The sequence below is a fragment of the Peromyscus maniculatus genome, chromosome 1 (genome assembly GCF_049852395.1).
Source record: "Peromyscus maniculatus bairdii isolate BWxNUB_F1_BW_parent chromosome 1, HU_Pman_BW_mat_3.1, whole genome shotgun sequence".
Taxonomy (NCBI): Eukaryota; Metazoa; Chordata; class Mammalia; order Rodentia; family Cricetidae; genus Peromyscus; species Peromyscus maniculatus.
In genome coordinates this window covers 110,118,562-110,145,411 of record NC_134852.1, presented here as the reverse complement: position 1 = coordinate 110,145,411, position 26,850 = coordinate 110,118,562, and the positions used below count along the sequence as shown (strand labels likewise).

General features: G+C 54.1%; 1 protein-coding gene across 5 annotated transcripts in view; it reads right to left on the bottom strand.

Moving 5' to 3' along the window:
- Positions 1–7,266: 7,266 nt before the first annotated feature.
- Gdpd5 (glycerophosphodiester phosphodiesterase domain containing 5) overlaps positions 7,267–26,850 on the bottom strand; it is an 81,332-nt gene continuing 61,748 nt past the window's right edge. For 3 of the 5 annotated variants that reach the window (XM_042279877.2, XM_016000731.3, XM_016000733.3), the window contains 12 exons: positions 20,769–20,867; positions 20,408–20,501; positions 19,883–20,028; positions 16,609–16,691; positions 15,203–15,353; positions 14,393–14,611; positions 13,784–13,941; positions 13,352–13,499; positions 11,786–11,868; positions 11,306–11,320; positions 9,417–9,529; positions 7,267–8,300 (listed from right to left, as the gene is read on the bottom strand). In XM_042279877.2, the coding sequence (XP_042135811.1) occupies positions 8,152–8,300; positions 9,417–9,529; positions 11,306–11,320; positions 11,786–11,868; positions 13,352–13,499; positions 13,784–13,941; positions 14,393–14,611; positions 15,203–15,353; positions 16,609–16,691; positions 19,883–20,028; positions 20,408–20,501; positions 20,769–20,867 (1,458 nt within the window). In that variant the 3' untranslated portion in view covers positions 7,267–8,151. The remainder of the gene's footprint in view (positions 8,301–9,416; positions 9,530–11,305; positions 11,321–11,785; positions 11,869–13,351; positions 13,500–13,783; positions 13,942–14,392; positions 14,612–15,202; positions 15,354–16,608; positions 16,692–19,882; positions 20,029–20,407; positions 20,502–20,768; positions 20,868–26,850) is intronic. The other 2 variants (XM_076548088.1, XM_006982160.3) reach the window with 1 other exon arrangement.

The window sequence follows — 26,850 nt, the reverse complement described above, 5'->3', positions numbered from 1 at the left end:
AGGATTTGGTCCTTAAGAACCCGCAGCCAACACTTGGCATGGTCTGGACATAGGCAGTGCTCTCCTTACCGTGGGAACTTACTCTGAGGAGGCTCAGCTCTGCCTCTGCGGGTGCCTTTCAAGCTCCATTCTCTCATCTACTGCTGAAGGGCAGATCAACCTGGCTTTCACAGTTTATGCAGGATCCTGCCGAGTAGTGGATCCACTGCCTCAGGGTCACAAGGACTAAGCCCCTGATGGACAATGACTGTTGCCCAGGTAGAGGCGACCAGCCCAAGCCCACCATGCACCAGGCTGTTAAGTCTAGCCCCTCTGCAGGACTTGCCGGTGTGTGTGTGGGGGGCATGTCCTCTAGGAACAACCAGGGATCCAGTGAGACTGTCCTTAGCTAGCCTAGGACACAGCGACCCTCTAGGCTGAGTCTTAGGAAGGCAGGCATTCTCAGGACAAGCCGCCTGCTATTGTGACGGTCCTTAAGTTCACCTCCTAGGAACTTTGCCAATACTTAATTCTACGGCCACCTACTGCTCTAGGCTCAGGGAACTATGGGCACCCGGTGATGGGAGACCCAGTTTCCATCGTGGAGTCCCACCATCTGGAGGGCCCAAGGACACATGGGAAGGTAGGGATTCCCACCTGGGGCTCCACCAGCCTTCTCCCATCTCACAGAGTCTAAGCCGGCTCACGGGCTGAGACTCAGCCAGTGGAAACTGGCTCAGCACTCCACTATCCTGCTACCCCCTCCCACTTCCACCCCCATGCACAAAACCCCTCTCCCCCACCCCCACCCCCACGCACACACTCACACTTTGGGTAGACACTTCCCACGGCAAGACAGTCCTCTAGCCAGGCTTCCCAAACCCTGCCCCCAGGTACTTGGTGCTTACCTGGCCACGCCCTCTTCCAGGGACTCGGAACTGCTGCTCTGGCAGAGACCGCTCCAGTCTGTGCCTGCCGCTAGCTAGCCGGCTTGCCCGCTCGCCCGCTTGCCCGCTTGCCTAGCAGCCCGAGCTCTTGATTTTACTCTCGTTTTTTGCCTAGACTCCCACTTGGGCTCAGCTGCGGGAGGACAAAGGGACTGGACGCCAGGGGGGAGGGGAGGAGAGGGAGCTGGTAGGAATGGGCACTGGGCTTTTGTTCCGCTCTTGGACCCGTCTTGGGAGGGAGGGAGGGGTGTGGATAGGCATGGGGTGGACTGCGTGTGCAGTGCTGGGCTGTGGTGTTTCGAGGACTGGGGGGTGACTGTGGGTGGTATGTGTATGGGGTGTCTGCCTCAGGTAGATGGGGTGGTTGTCAGCATGTAGTGTTCTAGCAGCTATATGTGTGTGAGTGCATGGAACACAGTGACTGTGTAGTCCTGGGGTGCTTGGGCTATGTGGACATATGACTACATGACTTTGGATGTAACCAAGAATGTGACTGCCACAGCTATGGATCCAGGTTTCCCGCCTGCCTCTTTGTGACTGCCATGTGTGTGTTCCTGCCTCACAGCACACCTGTCATTGTAGAATTTTGCATAACCCATTGTATCTGCGGCTGTTCATTTGCATGCCAGGGGCTTGTGTCTATGAGAGATTAGTATGGCACGTGTCTGTGTGGACACAGGCTCATGTGCATGTGACAAGGACCTCTCTGTGCTCTGCATGTTACGTGTATGTGGTCCTGTGACCGCCGTGTGTGCCTGGAGGAGTGTGGGCCTCCTGGAGAGGGCACAGTGGGAAGGACATGTCGGCACCAAGCACATGGAATTGGATGGAAAAGAGAACGGGACAGCCTGGGTCCGCTTGGCCTCCTGAAGCCAGAGGAGTGGATTGGGACGTGACCATTTGCTGCCTCTGTGGAGGACTGTCACCGAAGAGCACAGCAGTCTGGGGAGGAGGTGGCCTTGTTAGGGGCCTGTCCTGTTCTGTGAGCACACCACCACCGGCACTGGACAACTACAGCCTTGCCTGCCACTCAGCCTGGCTCTTCTCACCAGCAGGAGGGTAAGGGTGACTCCTGCTCTGCCGTGTGTGCGTGTGCGTGTGCGTGTGTGTGTGTGTGTGTGTGTGTGTGTGCGCGCGCGCGCGTGCACATGCACGCGTGTCAGAGCCCCATCCTGCCAGGCTCAGGTAGGCCTAGAGACTGGAAGATGGGAGGTATGGTTTGGCGTGAGTCTAAAGTGTCCTCTAACAGGCTTTACATGGGGCCAGTAAGATGGCTCAGCAGGTACCGGCACCTGCTTCTACGCCTAAGGACCTGAGGTCTGCAAGGCAGAAGGAGAGAACCTGCTCACACACATGCTATAGCACACAGGTGCCATGCACATACACACATTTGCACATACAAAACAAATACAATGTAATTTAAAAACATCTAAGCCAGTTGCAGTGGTGCACTCCTTTAATCCTAACACTCAGGAGGCAGAGGCAAGAAGATCTCTGTGGTTCTGGGACAGCCTGGTCTACAGAGTGAATTCTGGGATAGCCTGGGCTACATAGTGAGATGGTGTCTCAAAAAATGTTTTTTTTAAAAGCTCCACGTGTTGGGAGCTTAGTCCCTGGGCTGGTGCTGCAATGGAAAAGTCATTGAGGGTCTTCTTATTGTATTCGTCCATGAATGGGTTAATTGTTTGATGCTATCATTGCGATGTGGAGGAGCGTGGGAGCTGGGGTCTGGTTAGGTGGCCCTACACTTCCTTGCTCTCTGCCTCCTGTCCACCATTTTGTTCTGTCACATGCTCCCTGCCACTGTGGTGTTCTGCCTCACCATGCACAGGTCATAAATAGTGACCAAGTATTGAAACCTCTGAAACCGTGAGCCAAATAAATCTTTCCTCTTATTAAGTTGTTTTGCGCTGGTATCTTGTTTCAGTGATAAACATCTAACTAATGCAAGAGGGTTTGGCCGAGCTTGTGCTCTGAAGCCCGGGGGATGTTTGTCTATGGACCCTGCCTGTGCTGACTAGGTCCTTTTTAAAATTAAATTTATTTATTTTGGGGGTTAGGGACTTAGCTCAGTGGTAGAGCGCTTTCCTAGCAAGCGCAAGGCCCTGTGTTCGGTCCTCAGCTTCGGAAAAAAAGAAAAAAAATTATTTATTTTTAATGTATTGGTGTTTTGCTTGCAATGTATGTCTGTTTGAGGGTGTCAGATCCCTTAGAATTGGAGTTACAGACAGCTGTGAACTGCCATGCTGGGAATTGAACCTGGGTTGCTTTGGAAGTGCAGCCAGTGCTCTTAACCATTGAGCCATCTCCCCAGCTTGTGCTGACTAGTTTTATGTCAACCTGACACAAGTTAGAAGAGTCATTTGGGAAGAGAGACACTCAGTTGAAAGAATGTCCTCGCCTAATGGTCTATTGCCAGTTAGTTATAACACCTGTGTCAGCAGCACAGCCACCCCCGTGGGTCCCCAAGGTGGTGGCAGCTGTGCATTTTCTTGATTGGTGAGTGATGTGGGAGGGCCCATCCCACAGGGGGCAGGTGGTCTTGAGTTGTATAAGAAATCAAGCTGAGCAAACCAGGAGGAGCAAGCCAATAAACATTGTTCCTCCATGGTCCCTGCTTCATTCAGTTCCTGCCTCCTGGTTCCTGCCTTGAGTTGCTGCCCTGACTTCCTTCAGTGACCTGAGAGCTGTAAAATGTAATAAACCCTTTCCTCTCCAAGTTGCTTTTGGTCATGGTGTTTTTATCACAGGAATAGAAAAGTAACTAAGGGGCTGGAGAGATGGCTCAGAGGTCAAGAGCACTGGCTGCTCTTTCAGAGGTCCTGAGTTCAATTCCCAGCAACCACATGGTGGCTCACAACCATCCGTAATGAGATCTGGGGACCTCTTCTGGCACACAGGCACACATGCAGGCAGAACACTGTATACATAATAAATAAATAAACCAGACAGGAAATGGTTAACTGCTCTTGTACTGGGGGAGGAGAGAGCCTTTCTATGTAGGCATGAAAGGGTGTTACCGGGGCCGGGGAGATGGCTTAGCAGGCCACAGCACTTGCTGCCAAATCTGATAGCCTTGGATCAATCTCTGGGACCCTGTCACGGCTTCGGTTGTCAACCTGACACAAACCCAGAGTCCCTTGGGAAGATGGAACCTCAACTGAAGAACTGCCTCGTGAGACTGGTCTGTGGCCATGTCTGTGAAGTCTTGTCTATTTCTTTTTGGTTTTTCGAGACAGGGTTTCTCTGTGTAGCTTTGCGCCTTTCCTGGATCTCTCTCTGTAGACCAGGCTGGCCTCGAACTCACAGAGATGCCTGGCTCTGCTTCCCGAGTGCTGGGATTAAAGGCGTGCGCCACTGCTGCCGGGCCCTGTGAAGTCTTTTCTCAATTGCTAATTGATGTAGGAAGATCCACCCTGTGATGGGCAGTGCCATCCTAGACAGCTGGTCCTGGGATTCGTAAGAGAGGTATCTGTGCAAGCCAGAGGGAAGCAAGCCAGTGAGCAGTGTTCCTCCATGCTCTCTGCCTCAGTTCCTGCCTTGTGCTCTTGCCCTGGCTTCCCTTGACGACGGACTGTGACCTGTAAGCTAAAACAGATCCTTTCCTCACATTCCTTTTGGCCACAGTGTTTATCAGAACAACGGATAAAGACACCAGGACAGACCTACATGGTGGAAGGAAGAACGGACTCCCACAAGTTGCCCTCTGACCTCTACAGCTGTACCGTGACATACAAACACGTACACACATAGTAAGAAATTTAAAAGGATGGAAGTGGCTTGGGGACCCTTATACTTGGGGAGGGGCTGAGGGTTCACAGATGGGTTGCAGGAGATAGGGGGGTCATCTGAGCTAGAGGACACTAGAGGAGCGGAAGCAGGGATGCACAGGGAGTGGCCGGAATGTGAAAAGGCCCCTTTGTTTCTCTGTCAAGTGGGCAGTGAGGTGTCTTCTGTAGCCAAGGGAGCTACTGGAGAGCTTCAGCAAGGTGGGGTTTTCAGCAACCCCTAAGCCAGGGAGGAGAAGCCAGGGTGCAGCGTGAGCTGGAGGCCCAGGGGAGCATGGAGACAGGCCTGCCAGTCACTGCTTGGTGGACAGGGAAGTGGCCTGACTCCACTCGGGCCCTCCGGGCAGGGTTACCGCAGCAGGCTCTGGTGAGGGTGGGGTGCAACCCGAGATTCCGGATAGGACCCCGGGCTCTGCACTTCTTTACCCCCCTGCCTGTGATTGCAAGGTGTCTCAAGGCTCATCAGGATGGCCAGTGAGCCCAGGGGAGTTGACTGGATGGACAGTGAGAGGCTTCCACGAAACTGTCATCGTTTAGGAATGGGTTTCCAGAGGCTGGAGAGTGGCCATTGAGTCATGTGGGCAGGATAGCGCACCCCTCCCAACCTGGCAGATCTGGTTGTGTTCTGTGTCCAGGGACAGGCAGGCAGGAGATGATCTCTGCCCCAGAAAGAGAAGATCTTGCTAGATGTTCAGACGCCAGGGAAACAGTGGGTAAATCCTCCCAGATTCCCCAGGAAGGGGCTGTGTAGAAAGGTTAATGGAGAGGGGGGCTACTGAAGGGTCTGAATGTGGAAGGGGATCATTTCCTTTCTTCCTAGAAGGTGACAGAATCTTCTTATAGCAAGAATTCTATCTAGAACACCCACATTTGGAGATGTGACTGGTCCCCTAAGTGGCATGGCATTATCCTAATGCAGTGGCTCTCAACCTTCCTAATGCTGCGACCCTTTAATACAGTCCCTCATGGTGTGGTGACCCCCAACCATAAAATTACTTTCGTTGCTACTTCATAACTGTAGTTTTGCTACTGTTATGAATTATAATGTAAACATCTGTGTTTTCTGGTGGTCTTAGGCGACCCCTGTGAAAGGGTCCTTTGACCATCATAGGGGTTGGGACCCACAGGTCGAGAACCGCTGACCTAGTGCAGCATGGTGCAGGAGTTCAGCCTTCCTCCTTCTTCCATTCAGGATGCACTCAAGACCATGCAGATTCAGTGGGAGCCTCGAGAGTTAAAGACCTTCCCTGTTTCTACGGCTGATCTTCCCCGCAGAGGGCAGAAGGCAGAGTCCCAAAGACTGTGAGGTAGGAGGGGACATGACACCAGTGTTCCCAGTGCTGTGTTGACTTTCAGCCCAGGGACTGCTTCTCATGCTGAGCAGAGGGTGCCAGCCTGCCTCAGCCAGACCCACAGCCACTAAGGCAAGAGGCATCTCTGCACTCAGGGCTTGTTCTCCACATCCAGGAGCTCAGATACCTCCATGCCACCCTGAAAGACCTGCTAACCCCCCTCTATAGCCTGTCTCAGATCCAGACTCTCCACCCTGCCATGCCATTCCCAGCTGGTTACAAAAGGCCCTGCCCCCCACCCCATTACTCTCAGCAGAGCTGGAGTTTCCTTTTTTGGTTTTTGCTTTTGTTTTGTTTGAGCCAGGTATGGTGGAGCACACCTTTTTATCCCAGCACTAGGGAGTCGGAGGAAGGCAGTTCAAGGCCAGCCTGGTCTACATAGTGAATTCCAGGACAGCCAGGGATGCATGGAGGGACCCTGCCTCAAAAGAGAAATTATTATATGTGTATGGGTGTTTCTCTGTGTGTATGTCTGTACCACATGTGTGCAGTGGAGGCCAGTTACAGACAGCTGTGAGCCACCATGTGGGTGTTGGGTATTGAAACCTGCTCCTCTGGAGGAACAGCCAGTACTCTTCACCACTGAGCCATCTCTTCAGCCCACTGAAGTTTATTTTCAGGAAGACATTTTGGGGACTAGAGAGATGGGTCACTAAGGTTAAGAGCACTGGCTGCTCTTCCAGAGGAACCAAGCTTGGTTCCCAGCACCCATATCAAGTGGCTCACAACAGCTTGTACCTCAGACCCAGGAGAGCCAATACAGTCTTCTGGACTCTGAGGGTGCCCACATACAAGGGGCATGTATACATACACACGAATAAATAATTTTTTTTTAAATTTAAAAAGATATTTTTTAAAGGCATGCGCCACCACACTCTAGCAAGACATTTTTAAACATGAGAGTTCAGGGTGTGGATATGGACTTCTCAAAGATGTGGACTTGTTCAAAGCTACGTGGCCTTGGGTGGTCACTTTGCCATGTTGCACCCCCGTCCCCAATGAAAGGGCGTTCATTGGTTTCGCAATTCAGGGCTCCTGAAGCCTAGGCATCATGGCTGACCAAGGGAAGAGCTCAGATAGTCAGTCATTTTCACTTTCGTTTGTGAAATGGCTCTTCCTCAAACCCAGGGCCCAGCCCGCAACCCCAGATTCACATGATGTGTCCCCAGATTGCCACTGACAGTTCAGAGACACCACACGTTGAGATGGCAGCTTTAATTGTCCTAGCCCTTAGGTTCCCTTTCCTGCAGGCATCTTTGGCCAGACACCCGTGCTTGACGGAGTCCAGAGCATTTTGCCCAGGTGGCCCACTGCCCTGTGGCCACGGCTGTGGGAACCCAAGGTCCTATCAGTCTGTTGTTGATTATCTGGTCTCCAAGGCTGCTTCTGCCCAGAGGCCTCTTGGACAGTTGGGTATGAGGCAGAACAGCCGCAGCCTGTGATTCTGGCCATCTTTAGCTAGTTCTCAGGGACAGGGGCCAGTGGTGGAGGGAAGCTGGTTGGGAGGAACGCGTCTCCATCATAGCCGCTGGTTTTCCTCCTGAGATGAACCTCCTTGTGCTTTGAGATGGGAGCAGAAAGTGGAGCTGCCAGCAGGGGTGAGGCCCAGCAGGGGCGAGGCCCAGCAGGGGCGAGGCCCAACCAACGTCCTCAAGGCAGGATGAGAACAGAGTCATCTCACAGCACAGACAGAGAAATAGACAGGAGTGGGCGCAGGGGAAGCATCCACGTTCTCCACTTCCAGGGGGCACATGGCCCAGGCCAGTGACTCACCAACCTTCCAGGCTGGGAGGCTGAGGATGGCCTTGAGAGTGGACCAGGAGACCAGGCCCTCCCTTCCTGGATGAAAAGCCCCAGGCCTGCAGGGGCATCTGAGAGGCTAGAGTCCAGGCCCAGCTGAGCCTCAGTGGAGAGGGCGCCACCCGCAAGAGAGGCTGGAACTGACCAGGGAGCTGGGAGCATCCAAGCAGGCTGCAGAACCAGCCCCCAGGGCACGCCAGGTGCGGTTTCTGCCAGCTCTGGTTCCTGCCAGCTCTGCTCTTCGGGATGCTACCTTAGGTACAAGCTGGGCAGACAGATCTTCAGCTAATGCCCACCCCGGTCCGTGAGGGTCTTGGCACGGCTACCACCACCTCGAGGGCCCACGGGAGTGGCTGTGCTGTTGGCATAGGTGTCGTAACTGCTGTCTGAACACACGGAGAGCTCGTCAGAGACCTCCACGCCATCACTGATCTCTGTTGGACCAGAGGAGACAGAATGTGAGTGGGGCAGACGGGCTCTGAGGACAGGGAGACGACAAGAGGAGAGGAAGGCACTTAGAGGCAGCTGTAACCAGTGGATCCAGTTAGCACTGAGCCCGTGGGCACTGAGCCTGGCGTTCAGGGGCCCCTTGGTCCCTCCTGGGCCCTTAGTCCTCTGCAGCCCCCCCCAACATCCTGCTGCAGAAAACCATGGCACCCCTAGGTGCCTTGTCACTCCGTGATTACTTTTCTCCAGGCATTTGGACACACAGGCTTCTCTCTGTTGAGTGACTTCCCTCCCCAGAAATCCCTCTTTTTCCTAAAATCAGGCTCAGATCTCCCCATCTCTGGTATGTTGGTCTACCAGCCACCTCCTTGAGTCCCCAGACTGGGTTGGGGTCTCCTATTTCAAGCCAGCCTGGTTCATCCAGCCCCCATCACAGCCCGCAAGGGTGGGGGCCTGAGCAGAGCCCCTCGAGGACACCCGTGTCCTAATGTTGGCAGAGCTGGGCAGAGCTGAGGTTCTGGAACGTGGCTCTGTGGAATGCTGCTTGGCTCTTTGTGCCTGGACAAGCAGCGCAGCCTTGGGGGGGCATACCCGTTCCCCCGGGAGCCTCCTTTCTTGTGTCTGAGCATCCCACTACACAGGCACCTCTGGTCCTCCTCCACACCCCAGCTACATCACCACCGCAGGCCTTCCTTGCCGCCCCAGGGAGCCCTGAGCACACTTTCTGCCTTGGCTCTTCTCACAAGAGCTGCAGTGACGCCTTGTTTTGCCCATGTCTTTACAGCTGCCTTCATCAGACTGGGAACGTCAGCAGGGACCGGCAGTGGACAGAGCATGGTCGCCACTTAGCAGAGTCGTGTGTGAACCAAGGAAAGGTGTAGGACCTTCAGACAGACACCCCACCCCCTACCCCAGCTCGTCACCTTTGTTTCCCCACCAAAGGCTGACACTGAGCCCCTGGATCTGGGGTTGTCTGATGTGGAGATGCATGTGTTTCTATCCCTCAGTAGGTGCACGGGTGAGGACCTGAGAAGAGGTTATGTCCAACTGCCCTGTTGTGTTACATGTGCACCCCCTAATCCAGGGTCCATGCAGGCTGTCACCTGAGAAGATGAGCTTCTCTTTCATGATGCTAACGTCCCGGCTGGTCCGGCGTACGGCGGCGCTCAGCATGATCTGCTCCGGGTTGTAGCTCCGGATGCCACCCAGACGCCACCTGCAGAGACGGCCCCATGGGCATCAGGTCCTTCCCTAGCCTCCCTGGAGCAGACACCCTGCCCATTTCCAGAGCCTCTCCTGATGTGGCCTGAGAGTCACAGCATAAATGGGTAAACTGAGGCTCAGAGAGGGGCGGTCTACTGATTCCCAGCCAGGGTTCTCCTGCCTCTTTCTCTCCCCTCATTTATCAGCAGCCCTGGCCCAGATAGGCAGTTTTATTAGTTCCGTCCTGGCTCTCTTTGGGTGGGACAGTCGAGGATGGGAAGGAGCTCAGCAGATGTGACTGACACCTGCTTTATGGACACACCAGCCTCAGGAAGCCCCAGCAGAGGCCTCCTATAAACCCGCCAATGCAATGGGCTGAGGGAAGCCAGAAGGGGCCAAAGAGGACTGGCCCTCACAGGTCCCCAGACAAGGATGTTACAGGAACTTGGTATGGAGTTATCCGATTAGAAATAAGCACCCTGGATTCCCCAGGAGATGGGACCCTGATGGGTGGTTGGAGGCAGTGAAGACTCCATAGGAAACTCACTGTGGGTTTCTAGATGGGGAAATGGACAGACAGGGTGGCAGGACGGAGCAAACGGGGGGAAGCAGGAGGCAGGAGGGGAAGGCACTGTGCCTGGGCTGGGCCGGCTGCCTTGCCAATCCTTGTGGCCAGGGCTTGTTCCTCTGGCTCCTGGTCAGGCCCCCAGCGCCAGCCTCAATGCCCAGGGAGTTGCGGTGTTGGCCAAGTGTTTGTTGAATCAATGAATGAAAGAATAAGGCCCGCAGAGAAATTATCTTCCCCTTGCTTCATCTCCCAGGTCCCCTCTTCTCCCTCTGCCTATTCCCTCAGGAGACAATGACTCTGCCCGAGCTATGTCTGGTGGGCTCAGGACCACACCAGGCAGCGCCATGTGGACTCTGCAGGTGGAAAGAAGTTATGCAAGCTGAACTTCCTTTCCAGAGCTCAGTCCTGGACCCTGGCCTAGAAGCTGTTCAGCTAAGCTGCCTGACCCAGCAGGTCCTAAGACACCTGACCATCCCTAATACCTAGGTCTCACCTTGGCCACTAATGTTAGCATCCACTGGGGGAAAGTGTCAGGCCAGGGTCTCTACAGCCAGGCACATCCGGGACAGGAAAGCCACTGGGGGCGCGCGCGGGGGGGGGGGGGGGGGTCCTCCCGGGGGAAGGAGAAAGGAGTGAGGGCGTGGGTCATAGACAGTGAAAAAGAAAAGGCGATGGGAGAGAGACAGAGAAACAGCATGGACCACCGGAAAGGAAGTCCCGAGAGGCGGAAGCCAACGGAGCAGGAGAGAAACAGAAATGGGACTTCGCAAGGGGCAGGTGGCAAAGGGCCCCCTGAGTGCTGGACTTGGGGATGTGAGGGCCCTGTCCCCAGGGGAGACACTCCGGTGCTGAGGGAAGCTGGGTCAGCACCTGCCAAGGAAACGCTGCTCCCCACCTGCAAAAACTGCAGCGGGGACTAACTAGTACAGCACACGCGGCCAGACCGGAAGAATCAATCCCAGCACACAGGGGGCTGAGGCAGGAGGATTGAAAGTCGGAGGACAGCCTGGGCTACGGAGTGAGAGCTCGTCTCCAAGGAAAAAGGAAAAGAAAAGGAACGAGCGGAAAGGAGGGCGGGGTGGGAGGGTGGAGACGGCCAGTGCTGCGGGCAGAGGTGGGCAAGGTGACCCAGCACTTGCTGAACAGCAGCTTTTCAGACAGACCTGGAAAGGGAGTGGCCAGAAGGGGGAAGAGGAGCAGGAGGGCACACACCAGAATTACCTGATCAAGTGATAGCTGTGAGAGGCCAGAGTGCAGCAGAGAGGGGGAGGGGAGAGAGGAGGGACATGCGCCATCAGAGCAGGATGGGACAGAGAGAGAACGTCAGTCAAGAGCCAACCCCAGCCCCTTAGTTCCTGGTTGCCTAGGGCCCCAGGCTGGCCCAACACCTTCCCCTCCCCGGACCACCCATCCCACCCATGGCAATCACATGCCAGCTGTCTTAAGGGGTGTGGAGGTTTCAGTTGGCAGAGTAGCCCTCGGGTCCTCCCAGGAGTGAACCCATGCCCTGGCTGACAGTGGGCAGACCGGCCACAGAGGGGGCAGCGTCCACCAGATAGCACACAGCAGATCAGGGCAAGGTTTGGCTCTGAGCCCCGAGCTGGGCGCTCATTCTAGAGGCCATCCGGCTTCTGCTGAGGGTGGGTGGGGCCTGGGCCTGCTGAGGGTAGGCCGGTGATGGACATGTTGGGGTCTACTCACTTCTGGAGCACGAAGATGCCGATGATGAGGCTGAAGGAGATCAGGTCGGCAGTGACCCACATGAGGCAGTACTCGTCTGGGGGCTGTGGAGAAATGACCCAAGACCAGCTTACGGTCATGGCTCACCTAGACCAAGGGGCCATAGACTGCGGGACCTCTTACAGTCATGGCTCACCTAGACCAAGGGGCCGTAGACTGCGGGACTTCTTATATTAGACTAATGAGGAAGGGCAGGGGAGGAGCTTGAGGTGCCTTAATATTTTATTTTGTAAGAGTGGACTCTGGGCATGTTGGGCTAAGGTGTGCATGTGCGTGTGTGCGTGCGTGCATGCATGCGTGTGTGTGTGTGTGTGTGTGTGTGTGTGTGTGTGTGTGTGTGTGTATGTGTGTGTGTGTGTGTGTATTTCACGGTAGAAGTGGTGTGCGGAGTCTCAAGTGTGTGTAAGCTTACAGGAGCTCAAAGCAAGAGCCAAATGATACAAGACAGGTCCTTTATTTGCATGTAAGGTGCCACGTGCCTGGCAGATGGATATGTGACCCCACAAATAGGTATGGGACAAGAGGACATTGATCACAGGGCCTGGGGAAAACAAAGCCCCATATGTACAGCCTCAGCACCTTCAACCAAGACAAATGGGGGGCACTTTTGGGGTCCATCAGCTCCGTGGGGCCTGCACCCTTCTGCTGCCTGCCTGTTAGTTCATGTCACCTTCGAGGAGTGTTGGGAGCATTTAAGGACCACAATTGGAAAGTGGCTCTTTCAGGCTTGGCAGGGGCCTGATGAGCTGCATCGGTCTGAAGCTCACGGCCCAGACCTCCATAGCTCCCTGTCCACCACGGGGGCCCTCTTGGCCCGGGCCACACCTCTTTCCTGAAACCACCTGTAACTTAGCTCTGACTTGCCAACACTGCCGCCCTTAGCTATGGAGCACTTTCCCTGTCTTTGCGCCCTCGGGGACCTGGCAGGGGAGCCTCTGCCTCACTCCTGGGGTTACCTCAGGGGCAGGGGCGGGAACTCAGCTCGTCTCAGGTGCTCCACGACTGACCTCCACACACTCCTCATGGTCCTCCAAGTAGACCTGTGCTGTACCCACCCTCTTTTTGGAACAACTTCCTTTTTTTTTTTTTTTTGTTTTATCGAGACAGGGTTTCTCTGTGTAGCTTTGCGCCTTTCCTGGAACTCGCTCTCTAGACCAGGCTGGTCTCGAACTCACAGAGATCCGCCTGCCTCTGCCTCCCGAGTGCTGGGATTAAAGGCGTGCGCCACCACCGCCCGGCAGGAACAACTTTCTTTTAAAACCAAATCTAACAAGTAGCCCACAACCCAGGGAACTGTCAGTTTCTTGAGTGTTGGTTGCTAGGCAATGTGATCTTTCCATGATTCAGGCCCAGGGTCTCTAGCACTTCAGACCTCAGAAGCTGTGACAATCCCATTCTGCCTTAGCCTATAGCCCCCCCCCCCCCCCCAACACACACACTGCCACCATCCCAGGTTCTCCCCAGGGGGAGCCCTGGCAGGTGACTGATAGCCCTAAATGCCCTCAGGCCCCACAATCTCCAACTTACCATGATCCAGAGGGGAGAAGGCACCCGAGAAAGGGTATGGGAGTTGTCAGAAGTGACGGATGGAACCCCGGCACACCACAGCAGGGAGAAGAGCCACGGAGCGTTGACAGTGTAGAGGTTTACACTCAGGTTCCAGGATGCATAGTCCCTGGGCAGGGGACAGAGGTTGGTCAGCTGTCTCTAGGCGCTCTGCTGCATGAAGCTGGAGGAGCACCCCGACAGACTGTCACCCTCACAGCCACCCCAGGAGGAAGGCATGTCTGCGTCCAAGCTCACAGGACAAGCCCCGCTCTGCCCAGTGCTTCCCGCCCCACATCCAAACCCTGTGTGTTCTGCCCTGTGCCCACATGTCATAGGTGGAGGGTTAAACTGGGGGTACACAGTCCCTCCCTCCCTCCTTCAGGGGCACCTGGGGTGGCACAGGGCAGGCACCTGAGCTCCTGGTGAGACACCTGAGTGTATCGAAGGTTCAGCTTCTGGATGTGACCTTTCCGTAGGCTGGCAATGGCTTCTTTAGACCCAGATGTTTGCTGGAAGCCAGGCGCCATCTTCCGAACTAAAGGCCTCTGCCTGTTAGGCAGCCACATGACCTGCCGGCAGGAGCCAGGGTGGTGAGGGCTCTAGTCCTGCTAGACCCTTCGAGGGTCAAAAAGAGGCCCGTCCACAGCAATGGAGCCCATAGTGAACAACTCGGGCAGCTTCCCTGGTCAAGACAAGATGGGCAGCCCCCCCCCCCCTCTGAGCATCTACAGAACTGTGTGTCACAGAGTGGCTTCAGGTTCCCAAAGTGTCACACCACGGTGATCTGGGTCTCGTTCCACTGACGTAACCAGGGAACACAGAGGCGCCCACGCTCCTCTGAGCGACCGAAAGCACTCATGGGACTCTTTCCTGCCCCCCGAACGGACCAGTCGGGAACAGAAGGCGCACACAGCCCTGTTTTCCAAACGGGGAAGCTGAAGTGGGGTGAAGTGTGCAGAGGGGACAGGTGAGTCTATGGTGGTGTGAGGGGCTAGGCCAGGGTCACCAACAGGGCTTCACCTGGTGCTGTGGGAAGCCTGAATGCAGCAGGGCCTCCAGCGTGATGTTGAGGAAGCTGCCACGGTAAGGATGATCACGGGGCGGGTCTCGAAGGTTGAGCAGCAGTGTGGCATTACCTTTGGCTAGCTCCAGGAGCTCTGCCAGGCTGCAGATGGACTGGTTCTGGACCTCCCTGACGTCTGAGGGTGACAGGGAGCTGGCTGTCCAGAAGGGGTCAGTCTGGCAGAGACAGGGACATACACGGCTGTCACCAGCCCTTCGGGGCTTTCAAGCACCTCCCTGGCAATAGAGCATGGAGACCCAGGGCAGCCAGTGACTGCTGGCATATTGGCAGTTGATGGCTGTGGCCCATTTAGGGACCTAACCTTCACCTCAGTGGTCCCCACCTGCTTCCCAAGAGAACCCTTTGCTTGGAGCCAGTCCAGTGTGGCCTTGAGTCCATTACGTAGCCAAGGATGACCCTGAACTCCTGATCCTCTTTGTGCTGAGACTACACTACTCTACCAAGTTTATGAGGTGCTAGGGATTGAACCCAGGGCTTAGCACATGCTAGGCAAGCAGTCCACCAAGTGAACTACATCCTCAGTCCTAGGGCTACGGCTTCAACAAGCCTATTAAGGATCAGCATCCTTGAGAGGGAAAGCCAACAGACCAGAGACCCCTTAACAAGCAGTGATAGCTCCGGGGTCTGGATGCCCGAGTCCACAGAAGGTCGCTGGCTGGGGTCCTCTGAGCTGATGGCCACCTGCCTCCTCCTTTAGGAGCCTTCCACGTCTCCCGTGCCTAGGGCAGGCCCAGGTATAGGCAGACCTTGAGGAACCACTGGCCAGCATTCAGCCTCTGCAGGACAGTCCAGTTGAGCATGGCCGCAGGCCTGCGGGCGAGCTCCGGAAACATCTGCTCCACGTTGGTGGTCCGCCTCAGGGTGGTGTCGTGCATGAGAAAGGGCACGCCGTCCAGGCTGCAGGACAGGGTCACTGTCACCACCCACTCAGGGCTATCACCTGCCCCCAGTCACCACCCTCCCTTCTCCCCGCCCTCAGAGGACACAGCTCTTCTGTTCCCATCTCAGCTCCAGACTCCCCACCTACATGGGGAGCGTCCTGGGCCGGTGGGGACCTCAAAGGACTCCAGGGACAAGTCCTTGGACTCTACGAAGGTCAAGTGGGGAAGACAGCTGAGGAGGGGAGGCCCGGGGAAAGTGAGTTCTGTCACTTAGCAACGTTAGGTGATAATGGGGGGGAAATGAGGCTAAGCAGGAAGCACTTATGTCAAGGTCTACGGCCACTAAGTGGTGGGACCTGGCCTCAAACCAAGTCCTTGAGATGCCATATTGATAACAGTGCCAGCACAGGTCCCTCTGACAAAGTCCGCCTATTTCCCTCATTCTTCTCATCCCACCAGGGCTGGCCAGGGTTCACAGGGCGCCGTAGTGTGAAATAATAAAGAGCACCAGGCTTCCCGCTCCTCAAGGCATTTTATCAACTCCTGCCGGAGAGGTACGGTGTGTCTAATCCATGCTGTCCACACCGGGAGGGGTAACCTCACACGCATGGTGTAACTGTTCCTTGTGCACCCCGTGGAATAGTATTTGGTGGCCCTGCCTTCTCCTCTCCTTGGGGGTGAGAAGATAGGTCGGGGTGGGTTTCCCCAGCACTTATACTAACACATATGGTGATCTGCAGATGGAAATGTGCACATCACTTCTGTATGGTCTTGTTTGCTTTGTTTTTTGAGACAGGGTTTCTCCATGTAGCTCTGGCTGTCCTGGAACTCGATCTATAGACCAGGCTGGCCTCGAACTCACAGAGATCCGCCTGCCTCTGCCTCCCAAGTGCTGGGATTAAAGGTGTGGACCACCACCGCCTGGCTTCTGTACAGTCTTGGATCCAGCACTGCCACTGTATTCTCTGTACCTTGCTTGCTTCACTTAGCCAAGTGTTTGCACTCACCCAGCAGAGAAACACGGATCTAATTCTCTTTCTAATGTGTCCGTGGCAGGGCTCCAGGTCCTCACACCCAAACAGGAGCCTGTTCTTTACATTCTGGAGTCTGGCACAAACCTCATTTGCCCTGAAAGGGTGCCTGGCCTGTTGTGGACCATCCAAGCCTCCACGCTCCCACGGCTAAGGCAGGGTCAGGAGGTTTTACCCCGAGACCCAAATGCAGACGCTAGGGAGTGGGGAGCTACCACTGCCCTCCTCCCCCATGCCAACCTGATGCTGACGTCTGCTTGCAACCCATACAGCTTCTGCTCCAGGGCCTTCCGGAAGGACATCAGGGTGTGTTCTGGAGCCAGCTGCAAAGGAAAGGGTGGTGAGGGCGGAGCTAGGGTCCCACTGGTGACCCCTCCCCAGCCAGTGGGTAGTCTGCCCTGCTGGGAGGTCTGCTTCTCACCCTGGCTCATTTGTGGAGTTGCTGTGGCAACCCGGGCACCCACACAGCTGCTCTGAGGCTCAGGTTTTCCATTTGTTAGGACATGTGTACCTCCCGGGGGACTGGAGGGGGGGGGGGCAGCAGCGTGCTGAGTGTGTACATATGGAAGCCCGGCACAGCTAGGGCTTAGCACACAGTAACTCTGACCACATCAACCTTGCTGCACTACAGTCACTGAGCAAGACTCTGGAAGCAAATGGCCTTTTCCACAGGTCTGTGGCTCTGTGGCAGCCTTGGGCAGAGCCTAGTTCCTTCTGGATTAATCTCAGAGCCCAGTCCTGGTGGAGATTCTAGAGGGGGAAGGAGAGGAGATGGGGCTTCTGTGGTGTGATGAGTTTCTTCATCTAATCAGACACGATAATATTCTCTTCATCCATACACTAATACATGCATTAAAACCCAACTTAAGCTGCAACCCTACAGCAGATCACCCAGATCAGTTCCAGCCACCACACTGCGTGACCCTGCCTTGCAACCTTGGGTGAATTCTCCCTCCTAAGCACCCACCTCCTCTTCTGCCCATTGGGGATGTGGGCTCACTGTTCTCTGAAAGTATTTATTCAGCTGAGGAGTGAGTTTCCAAGTCTCCTTCAATGCCATGCAGAGTAAGTTGTCATACCTCCTCCTACCACTAGGGGTCAGCACCAAACCAGAGATTGGATTTAGACGCAGCAACTCTAAAGGCTGGCAATCATTTGAGAAGCCCCATTGAACACACACTTGGTGACCCTGGACACAGTCATTCACGGTGACATCGACGGGGTACTGGATGCCCCCACCCCAAACCCAGCACTAAAGAGCCTGCAAAATGGCTTAGTAGGTAAAGGTTCTTGCTGTCAAACTCGACTGCCTGAGTTTCATCCACAGGACAGCATGGTAGGAGGGAACTGACTCCAGCTGATTGTCCTCGGAATCTCCACATGTATTCTGAGACATAAACCTTGCACCCCCAATTAAAAAAAACATTTTTTAAAGTTGACTTCGCAGAGGTAAAGAGCAGAATAGTGGTTAGCTGAGGTTAAGAGTGGGGAGGAAAAGGCTGGTTAGCAGGTAGGACTAATGGGCAGAGGGGAGAGGTTCGGGCAGCCTGCAGCAGTGGGGGGGGGGGGTGTGTGGTAAAGGAGAACTCCCTGTATGTTTTAAAACAGGCGGACGAGAGGATTCTGAATGTTCCTAACACAATGAAACGATGTGTGAGGTGACAGGTGAATCTCTTTGATCTGAGAATAATGCCTTGTGCACACATGTGAGAATAACACCCTGACCTGCAAATATGCACCGTTATCCTATGTTGGGTAAAGAGAAAAAGAAAAACCATAAAATTGAACACCACAACCAGGCATGGTGGCACACACCTGTGACCTCCTCAACACGCAGGAGGGTGAGACGGAGGTCTGTGAGTTCTAGGCTATTCTGGGCTGCACCCTGAGACCCTGTCTCAAAAAATTAAACAGCAGGCATAATGAGCAAGTCACCACAGGGCCGCGAGCAGCCAAGTGCACAGCTTGGGAGCTTGTCTGGTGACAGCTTTGTCAACAGATAAATAGCACAGAGGAGAACTGGGGGGGGGGGCTGCCACAGAATAAAAGGCTCCGAGGAGACATGTGTCAAGCAGATGGGCAGCATGATGTCATTTGGATGCTGGTTTTAAAAATCTGTACTACAAAAAGATATTTGGGGAGAAAATAAAGGAAAGCTAAACTGTGATTCTAGGTCATGTTAAACCATTGTTAATCTGGGGGCTGCAGAGACGGCTCTGAAGCGAGGAGCACTGGCCGCTCTTTCAGAAGGCCCAGTGTGGTTCCCAGCACCCATGTGGCAGCTCACACACAATGCCATCCAGTCCCAGGGGATCTGACACCCTCTTCTGGCCTCCACAGTGCCAGGCAAAACAACCGTACACATAAAAATGAAGATAAATACCTTAAAAATTGTTAATTTGGCAGAGTGTTCTAATTATTATCAGTATGTAAGTGTGTGCATATGTATGTATGTGCGTCGGTGTGTGTGTGTGTGTGTGTGTGTGTGCATGTGTGTGTGTGTGTACATGTATGCAGGTACCATGGAGCCCAGAGGCCAGAAGCATTAGATGCCCCTGAAGTTGGCGGTACAGGCAGTTGGGAGCTACCTGATTTGGGTGCTGGAAACCGAATTACACACTCTTAACCACTACATGCTACATGCTCTCAATCACACCGTGCTCTTAACCACTGAGCCATCCCCCCAGCCCCGTGGCTTTGGAGAGCTTTTTTCTGCACTGAATCCAACAACATGGCACTCCCTGCAGAGCCCGGTGTCCAGAGAGCTCTAGCGTAGGTAGGGATGGGCACCGCCTCTACCCAGAGGCTCAGGTCCCAGGTGCTGGTGCATGGGGACACTCTTATCTGAAAGGGGGTCCTGCGGAAGGTGGCAATCCTGTCTCTTACTTTGTGTGCCTGGGATCTATCTGGACACTTTGTCCATGCTCGCCTTCACCCCACAGCAGCCACCATCACTGTGTGTATGGCCTAGGAGGGGACAGGGAACAGAGATGGTGAAGCAAGACCTCTACCACAGCTGGCCAGGGCCTGGACCAAGCCCCGCAAGGCAGCATGGCTCTGGAGACTTTGTCTATCTCAGCTCTCTTACGGGGTGCTGGGCACCTCAGTGCTGCGTCCCAATACTGATTTTGACTTTGTCCCTTCCTCTTCAGTCAAGTCCACTGTCTTCCCTCGAGTGGTTAGAACTGGGATCTCCTGCCTTCCACCTGGCCTTCGCCCTGAGGTCACCTGCTTACAGCTCTCCTGGCCTCCATTAGCCAAGGGCTGGCACTGCAGGGCTGGAGCCGAAAACCCTCTAGCATATCTTGGGATTTTTCTAGCAGGAGTCTTTAGGGCTCTTTGGGATCCATGCCTACCCAGCTTCTCAGGTCTTCTCCTCAGTCCCTCCTACTACTCCTGAAAGGGCATTGAGCTGGCCTATTGCTCTTCTACCACACGGATCACATCCATTTCCCTCAGGGTCCTCCCTGCAGTGGCCGTCACCCGCCCGGTTCCGCCCTCTGGGGCCACTCACCATGGGGGCCCCTCGGTGGCCAATGAGGGCAGGCTTAGGGCCCAGGTCCTTTTTCTCCATGATGCAGGGAGACGAGATGGTGAGAGGGAGCAGGTAGAGGCTGAAGACCACGGCAAAGAAGGAGCAAAGAACGGTGACCTGAGAGGCTGCGGACACGGGCGGTGGGAACTTCCGGTGAGTCACCTGTTCGGCCCTCACCAGGCCCAACCCGGCCTAGTGGGCCAGACTGGGATGCAGAACTGGGTGATCTGAGGAGCGGCCTTTGCTCTTGACAGGAAGTGCACCCCATCTACAACTTAGGCACCCATGTACACACAGACATAGGGACCCGGAGCAGGGATCCAGAGCAACCTCTGGTAGCATCTGTGAACCACCTAGAGCCAGCCCCTCCCCCTTCCCATGCTGAGCACCAAGGCCCCACCTCATGCCCAGGCCACCCAGGTAGAGTCCCAGTAGGGACAGCCTAAGCAGGCCTTGGTATTTGTGAAGTTCGGGATGCGTGGGCCCTCCTCAGGGGGTACTCACAGGAGCGCTCTGCACGGGCGAACTGTCCTGCTACGATCCAGGAGAGTGCAGTGATGGCCACCAGGGCCCCTATGTGCAGGAATGGTGCCGTGCCCTGTGTGTGAGGAGAGGCAGGGGGGACCTGGGACTCAGAGGCAGGCCCAGACTCTCAGGTCACCAGCATGCTGCTGACTGTCTCTACCTACACGACAGGCAATCCTGTCTCCATTTGTCAGCTGAAGACACTGGGAATCCTGCTGTGAGGAAACCCCTTCCTGTTCTGCTCTGAGCTTTGGTGTGGAGGAACAGGTATGATAAAAGCACCCCCTGTTGCAAGGGTCCTGGGGAAGCAATGTCCCTGTCCCTAGCCCAGCTCACTCACCTGCAGGGAGATCAGCAGCACTTCCCATTCATCTTCCCACAGCTGGGCCACTGCTGACATGGCCACCACGGTGGAGGCCAGGATGACCACCAGCACCATCTGGAAAGGGAGGTACCAGACAGAGGGTCATGGCAGGAGAGAAGGGAACTTGTGTTTGGAGGAGGAGAGAAGAGGAGAGGGGAGGGGAGGGGAGGGGAGGGAGGCAGGAGTGCACAAAGGCCAGGCTGTGGTGGCACCTGCCTCTAATCCTTGGGAAGCAGAGGCAGGTGAATCCCTGAGTTCGAGGCCAGCCTGGTCTACAGAGCCCATTCCAGGACAGTCAAGGCTACACAGAGAAACGGAGTCTCAAAAAAACCAAAACCCAAAGCCAAAACCAGCAACAACAAAAACCAAAAGAAGAGGAAGTTCACAAAGAGCAAGGAAGAGGAGGAAGGGGAGAGCCTGGGATGGGCTGAAGGCAGCAGGGATGTGAGAGGAAGGGCAGAGGCAGAGGCAGGAGAGAGCTGTGCAGTGGGACGGGACTGGGCTTCACTGGGGAGCAGATGCTGAGGCTGGACTCTGCTCATGGTGCTGCCTGAGAAACTGGCTGCCTGGGTCTCCTGCATCTGGCTGTTTTTTTCTTGACACAAGGTCTTATGTAGCCTTGAACTCCTGACATTCCTGCCGCTAGGATTACAGGACTACACCACCATGTTTATGCTATGCTGGGGACTTCTGCATGCTGGGTAGACACTAGCGACTGAGCCACATCCCCAGCCCGGCTTCTAGGATGTTCCACAGGAAGTGTGGGGGCACAGCTGTAATGAACATGGAGGTACCTTCAGGGACAGAGATCTGTGGTGACAGATGGCACCTGAAACCCCAAGCTAAGTAAGACTAAGCTGGGGTTCCCTGCTTCAGTCCTCTCTGGAGCCCTAGAATTCTTCATGGTTCCGGCCCCTCCTCCACCAGCAAAGCCTCTGAAGAGCACTTTCTGAAGACATCTTATTACAATAGGAGGCCACCAGCGGGAGCCCTTGCAATAAAACCGATTCCCCATAATCCTAATACAATTAAAATTTCATCAGTTTTACAGTTTACCCATCATGCTTAGCAGCAGCATCGAAAGTTCGGGGAGAGACTTCTTCCCCATGGTGTGCTTCAGCCACAGGAATAACACAGGCTTACAACATCATGACCCCTCCCAAACCTAACCCGGGAGCACCTGGAGGCCTGGGGTAGACCTGAATTCAGCCATGGCATTTCTGTCTTTCTGGGCTATGACTATGATGGCTATAAAGAATCCCATTCATTCATTCATTCACTCACTCACTCACTCACTCACTCACTCACTCACTCACTCACTCATTCATCTGAGTCTTGCCTGTGTGCTAAGACCCAAGAAGAATTGGAATCCAGCCTTGTAGATTGGTCTCTTGGCAGGTGCCTGGTTCTTAGGCCTGGGTCTCTCTCTATACCTGAGTCACACTCCTGGGTCAAATCCCACTCTGTTGCATTGGAGGAGAGTACAACTTTGGGGAACTTCTCTGAGCTGGGACATAGGGACAGTGATGAGTGAGTGCCTTCCGGGGAGGGGTCAGGGACATAAATGGGAACACACATGCTCTTTGCACAGTGACTGCCACTGAAAGGAAATGAGTATTAGACGTGAGTGCCTCCACTCTGAGTAATCATAACCAAAAGGGGTGACAGAGGAACAGATGAAACCCTGTGGGGGAAGTGCCCGTCACACACAGTAAGCACCCAAGAAACGCTGCTCAATGCTATCATGACAAACCTGGTGTCTGGCAGACAGGAAGTTCTCAAACGTGCCTTTCTAGGGAGCAGCTGGAAGGACAGAAGCTAGCTGCCAGAAAGAACTGTCACGTGCCCCAGCTGCTGAGGAACAGCCTGAATTCATGGTGCTGCTGGGGTGTCCAGGGCTCAGCAGGCACCAGCCCAGCTCAGTCACACTTGTGGTCAGGAAGAGTCTCTGGGCTTCAGCCTGGGTGGCTGATAGGGCGTCCTGGGACCAAGCCTGGGACTACAGCAGCTGACCCTGGGGTAGGGAATTAGCACCACAGAGCAGGGACAGAGCAGAGCTAGTGAATATCACCACATCTGGGAGGAGACTGCCAGGACAGCCCCCCTCACAAGAGGCATCTGAGATGGCTCTGGGTGGTGGCTGGGCACAAAGGTCATCTCACTGACAGGTCTTCTGTCTGCTACAAAACAGCTCCCCCAAATCCCTTGACTTCCCTCACCTCCCAGGACCCTAGACTTCTCTGGGGATCCCTCGCAGGCTGGAGCTCTGGGCCACAGTATTCACCTAGTACAGATGGCCCTCTCCCTGCTCATTCCTAACCCCCTCTCTCTACCTTCCCCTCCTTGGGACTCGGGAGAACCAGGGACTTTAAACAGACCAGGATTAAAATGTCCCATAAAACTGTCATCTTCAAAGCAACGTGACCCTGGCATAAAACCAGAGAAGTAAATGAAAGCCAAGTTCAGAAAGAGGTCTGACTGCATTAAAGGAATATAATGGCATTTCAGATTGGAGGGGGGGAGTGTGTGTGCAAGGGGGACGGCTGAGGACATGCTGGGGACACTGGGAAGCATCTCCAGGGAGCTTGGCAAGATCACACTAGGCCCCAAAATAACTTCCAAAAGATCTACGAACATTTAAATGTCAAAAAAGCAATGCCATACAATTACCTAGGGATATCACACAAAAATTTTCATATCATCTTGGAGTGGGAAGGGCCCTTCCTTCAAGTCTGACCCAACACCCAAGGGCAATAAAAAAGATGACAGATTCAGATTTTTGTGGTTGTTGTTGGTGGTGGGTTTTTTGTTTGTTTGTTTGTTTTTTGTTTTGTTTTGTTTGTTTTTTCTAGACAGGGTTTCTCTGTGTAGCTTTGCACCTTTCCTGGAACTCACTTGGTAGCCCAGGCTGGCCTCAAACTCAGAGATCCGCCTGGCTCTGCCTCCCGAGTGCTGGGATTAAAGGTGTGCGCCACCACTGCCCAGCTTTTGTTTGGTTTTTGTTTTTGTCTTATTTTTCAAGCAGGTTTCTCTGTGTAACAGTCCTGGCTATCCTGGAACTTGCTCTGCAGGCGAAGCTGGCCTCGAACTCACGGAGATCTGCCTGCCTCTGCTGCCCAAGTTCTGGGATCAAGGCGTACGCCACCTCACCCACCCATATTTAAATGTTCTTTTAGAATTTAAAAAAAAAAAAATCACATGGCACAAATACAAGAAACAAAGTCAAAAGATGAATGACAAACTGAGCAATTTTTAAATTATCTGCAGTTCATCAGCCCAAGGGTCAACAACCCAGATCTACCAGGAGCTTCTGTAAATTAATAAGCAGACCCCACAGCAAAAGGATAGGAACCAGGAAGCCAAAACTCCAGTGCCCACGTCTGTGAAAGACCAAGTCCACTTACTGTCCAGGGAGCATGGGTTGGTGGTGTGTGGCAAAGAGGGCACTGGGCAAGATCAAGGTTATGAAAGTAGACCTTCTTGTTGGACATGGCGGCACATATCTGTAATGTGTGCACTCAGGAGGCTGAGGTAGGAGGAGGATGAGTTGGAGATGAGCCTGGGCTCCAGTGACCCTGTCCCCAAAATAACATAACATAAAATAAAAAGCTGACAGCGAGAGTGGTGGCGCACACCTTTGATCCCAGCACTCGGGAAGCAGAGGCAGGTGGATCTCCGTGAGTTCGAGGCCAGCCTGGTCTACAGAGTGAGCGCTAAGTGAGACGCAGTCTCAAAATAACAACGAAAGAAAAGAGAAAAAGAAAAACACACGATGTTTATTTTCTCCCAGATCAGAGCTGCACTGCCCTGGAAAAAGATTGAAAACCATTGGATCTTTAACAGGATCTGCGTAGATACCTAGAGAATGAGGGGACAAGAGCAGGTGACAGGCGCCGATGGGCATGGCCTTCCTGTGTCCAGGAAGGGCTCCTAGCACTTTTCTAAGAGGGGGGCAAAGGGGAGGTGAACTATGTGTGCATTTAAGAAAGGGAGGGCGCTGAAGAGACCGTGCAGCAGTTAAGAGCACTGGCTGCCCTAGCAGAGGACCAACCACATGACTGCTCACAACTGTCTGCAATTCCAGTTCGGGGACTCTGACGCCCTCTTCTGGCCTCTGCAGGCATTGTATACAGGCCGTATACTTACATACATGCAGGCAAAATACCCGTGCTCATAAAAAAAATAATAAATTTAAAGAAAAAAGGAACCAGGCAGTGGTAGTGCACACTTTAATCCCAGCACTTGGGAGACAGAGACAGGCGGATCTCTGTGAGTTCCAGGCCAGCCTGGTCTACAAAGTGAGTTCCAGGACAGCCAGAGCTGCATAGAGAAACGCTGCTTAGAAAAACCAAACCAAACAACAACAATAAATAAATAAATAAATGAATGAATGAATGAATAAACCAAACAACAACCAAGGGAGATCAGTGAGATAGCACCCGTTGCCAAGCCTGATGATCTGCGTTTGATCCCCAGGACCCACATGGTGGGAAAGAAGAACCAACTTCCAAAAGGTGTCCTTTGACTTCCATATATGTGCTGCACACACACACACACACACACACACACACACACACACACACACACACACACACACGAGAGGGTAATTAAAATGAAAAGGCAGTGTATGTAGGGAAATTTTCATTGAGTATGATTTTTTTCATGTCTGAATTTTTGGTCACATAAAAGAGTGAATTAAGATAAAGCAAGCAGACATAGATGACAAGGATCCCTTAACTATGTAGAGTTTCCAGGCCCTGGTCAAATGCCCTGAGCCTGGGAAACCAGTCCAGCCTGGATCAGCACTGTCTGGCAGGCCCCTCCGCCTCTGAGATCTCCCAGGACTGTGTGGATGGAGGACAAAGGGCCCGAAGCAGGAAGCAGGAAGCAGGTTAGCTGAGGGACTCCTTCATGGAGCCTCCGATCTGCCTGGCTCTGCAGAACTGCAGGCTTTTCCCCTACGATCAAGTGATCTGCTGAGAGCCAGGCGCAGCCCCAGGAGGTGACCACAGCATGTGTGCCCCATCCCCAGGAGCCAGCTGGTCCCCTCTTTCAAGTATTAGCTATGTAGTTCAGAGTAGAAAGGACCTCTCAGAGGGGGCTGAGGAAGTCCCAGAGCCGTCCTCAGAAAGAAAGACCAGCAGGACTGTCCTACTGTTCTCTTCATCCCTGCAAGACTTCGGCCACCTGGGCCTGGCTCCCAAGGTGTCCCCCACTGCTGGCCCTGCACCTCCCAATCCAACTCATGCTCATCTGTGCCCTAGCTCCCTCTTCATGTCCCTCGGCTAGCTGGGCCCATCTCCAGGGTCCCATCTGTTTCTAGGCGTTTCTGCCCCTTCTTAGATGGTGTACTCACTCGTACCCATGCTCTGGTTAAAGAGATGACCCACCCCTCCCTCTGCACCCTGGGGCTCCTAGACGGGGCATGGGGGTGGTTCTATGTTGGCCAGGACTGGCCCAATTCTGTTCTGTTCAAGCAGAGCAGGCATTAACAATCTACACTGTGTGTGTGTGTGTGTGTGTGTGTGTGTGTGTGTGTGTGTGTGTGTGTGTGTGTGTGTGAAGAGAGAGAGAGAGAGAGAGAGAGAGAGAGAGAGAGAGAGAGAGAGAGAGAGCGAGAGAGAGCGCATGAGAGTCAGATGAAGTCCTGGGACCTCTGGAATGAGGTCTGGAATGAACACTGAGGACATCAGGGAAGCAATCAGTGCCAATTTAGTCTTCAAGGAGCACCAAATTGGAGTGGCTGGGATTGAGAGCCTGATAAAAATTGATAACACAAATGCTCCAAAATGCATCTGGGAGATGGGGAGGCTGCTGGGGCTGGGGGGAAGCCCCTCCCTTGGGACACAAGCTGCCCAGGGAGGGTTCAAATAACAGGAGACGGTTCGAAGAGCAAGTGAGCAAATGAGGCCAGAGCAAGGCGCTAAAAGCCAAGGAAAGGCGGGCATGCTCAGGGGTGGGAACGACGTCTCCCGCAGCAGAAGCTGAGGTGACTATCCCATGGCAGCCCAGAGAGTCAGTCATCAGGACCAGCCCAGGACAGTCTGGGTCATCCTAG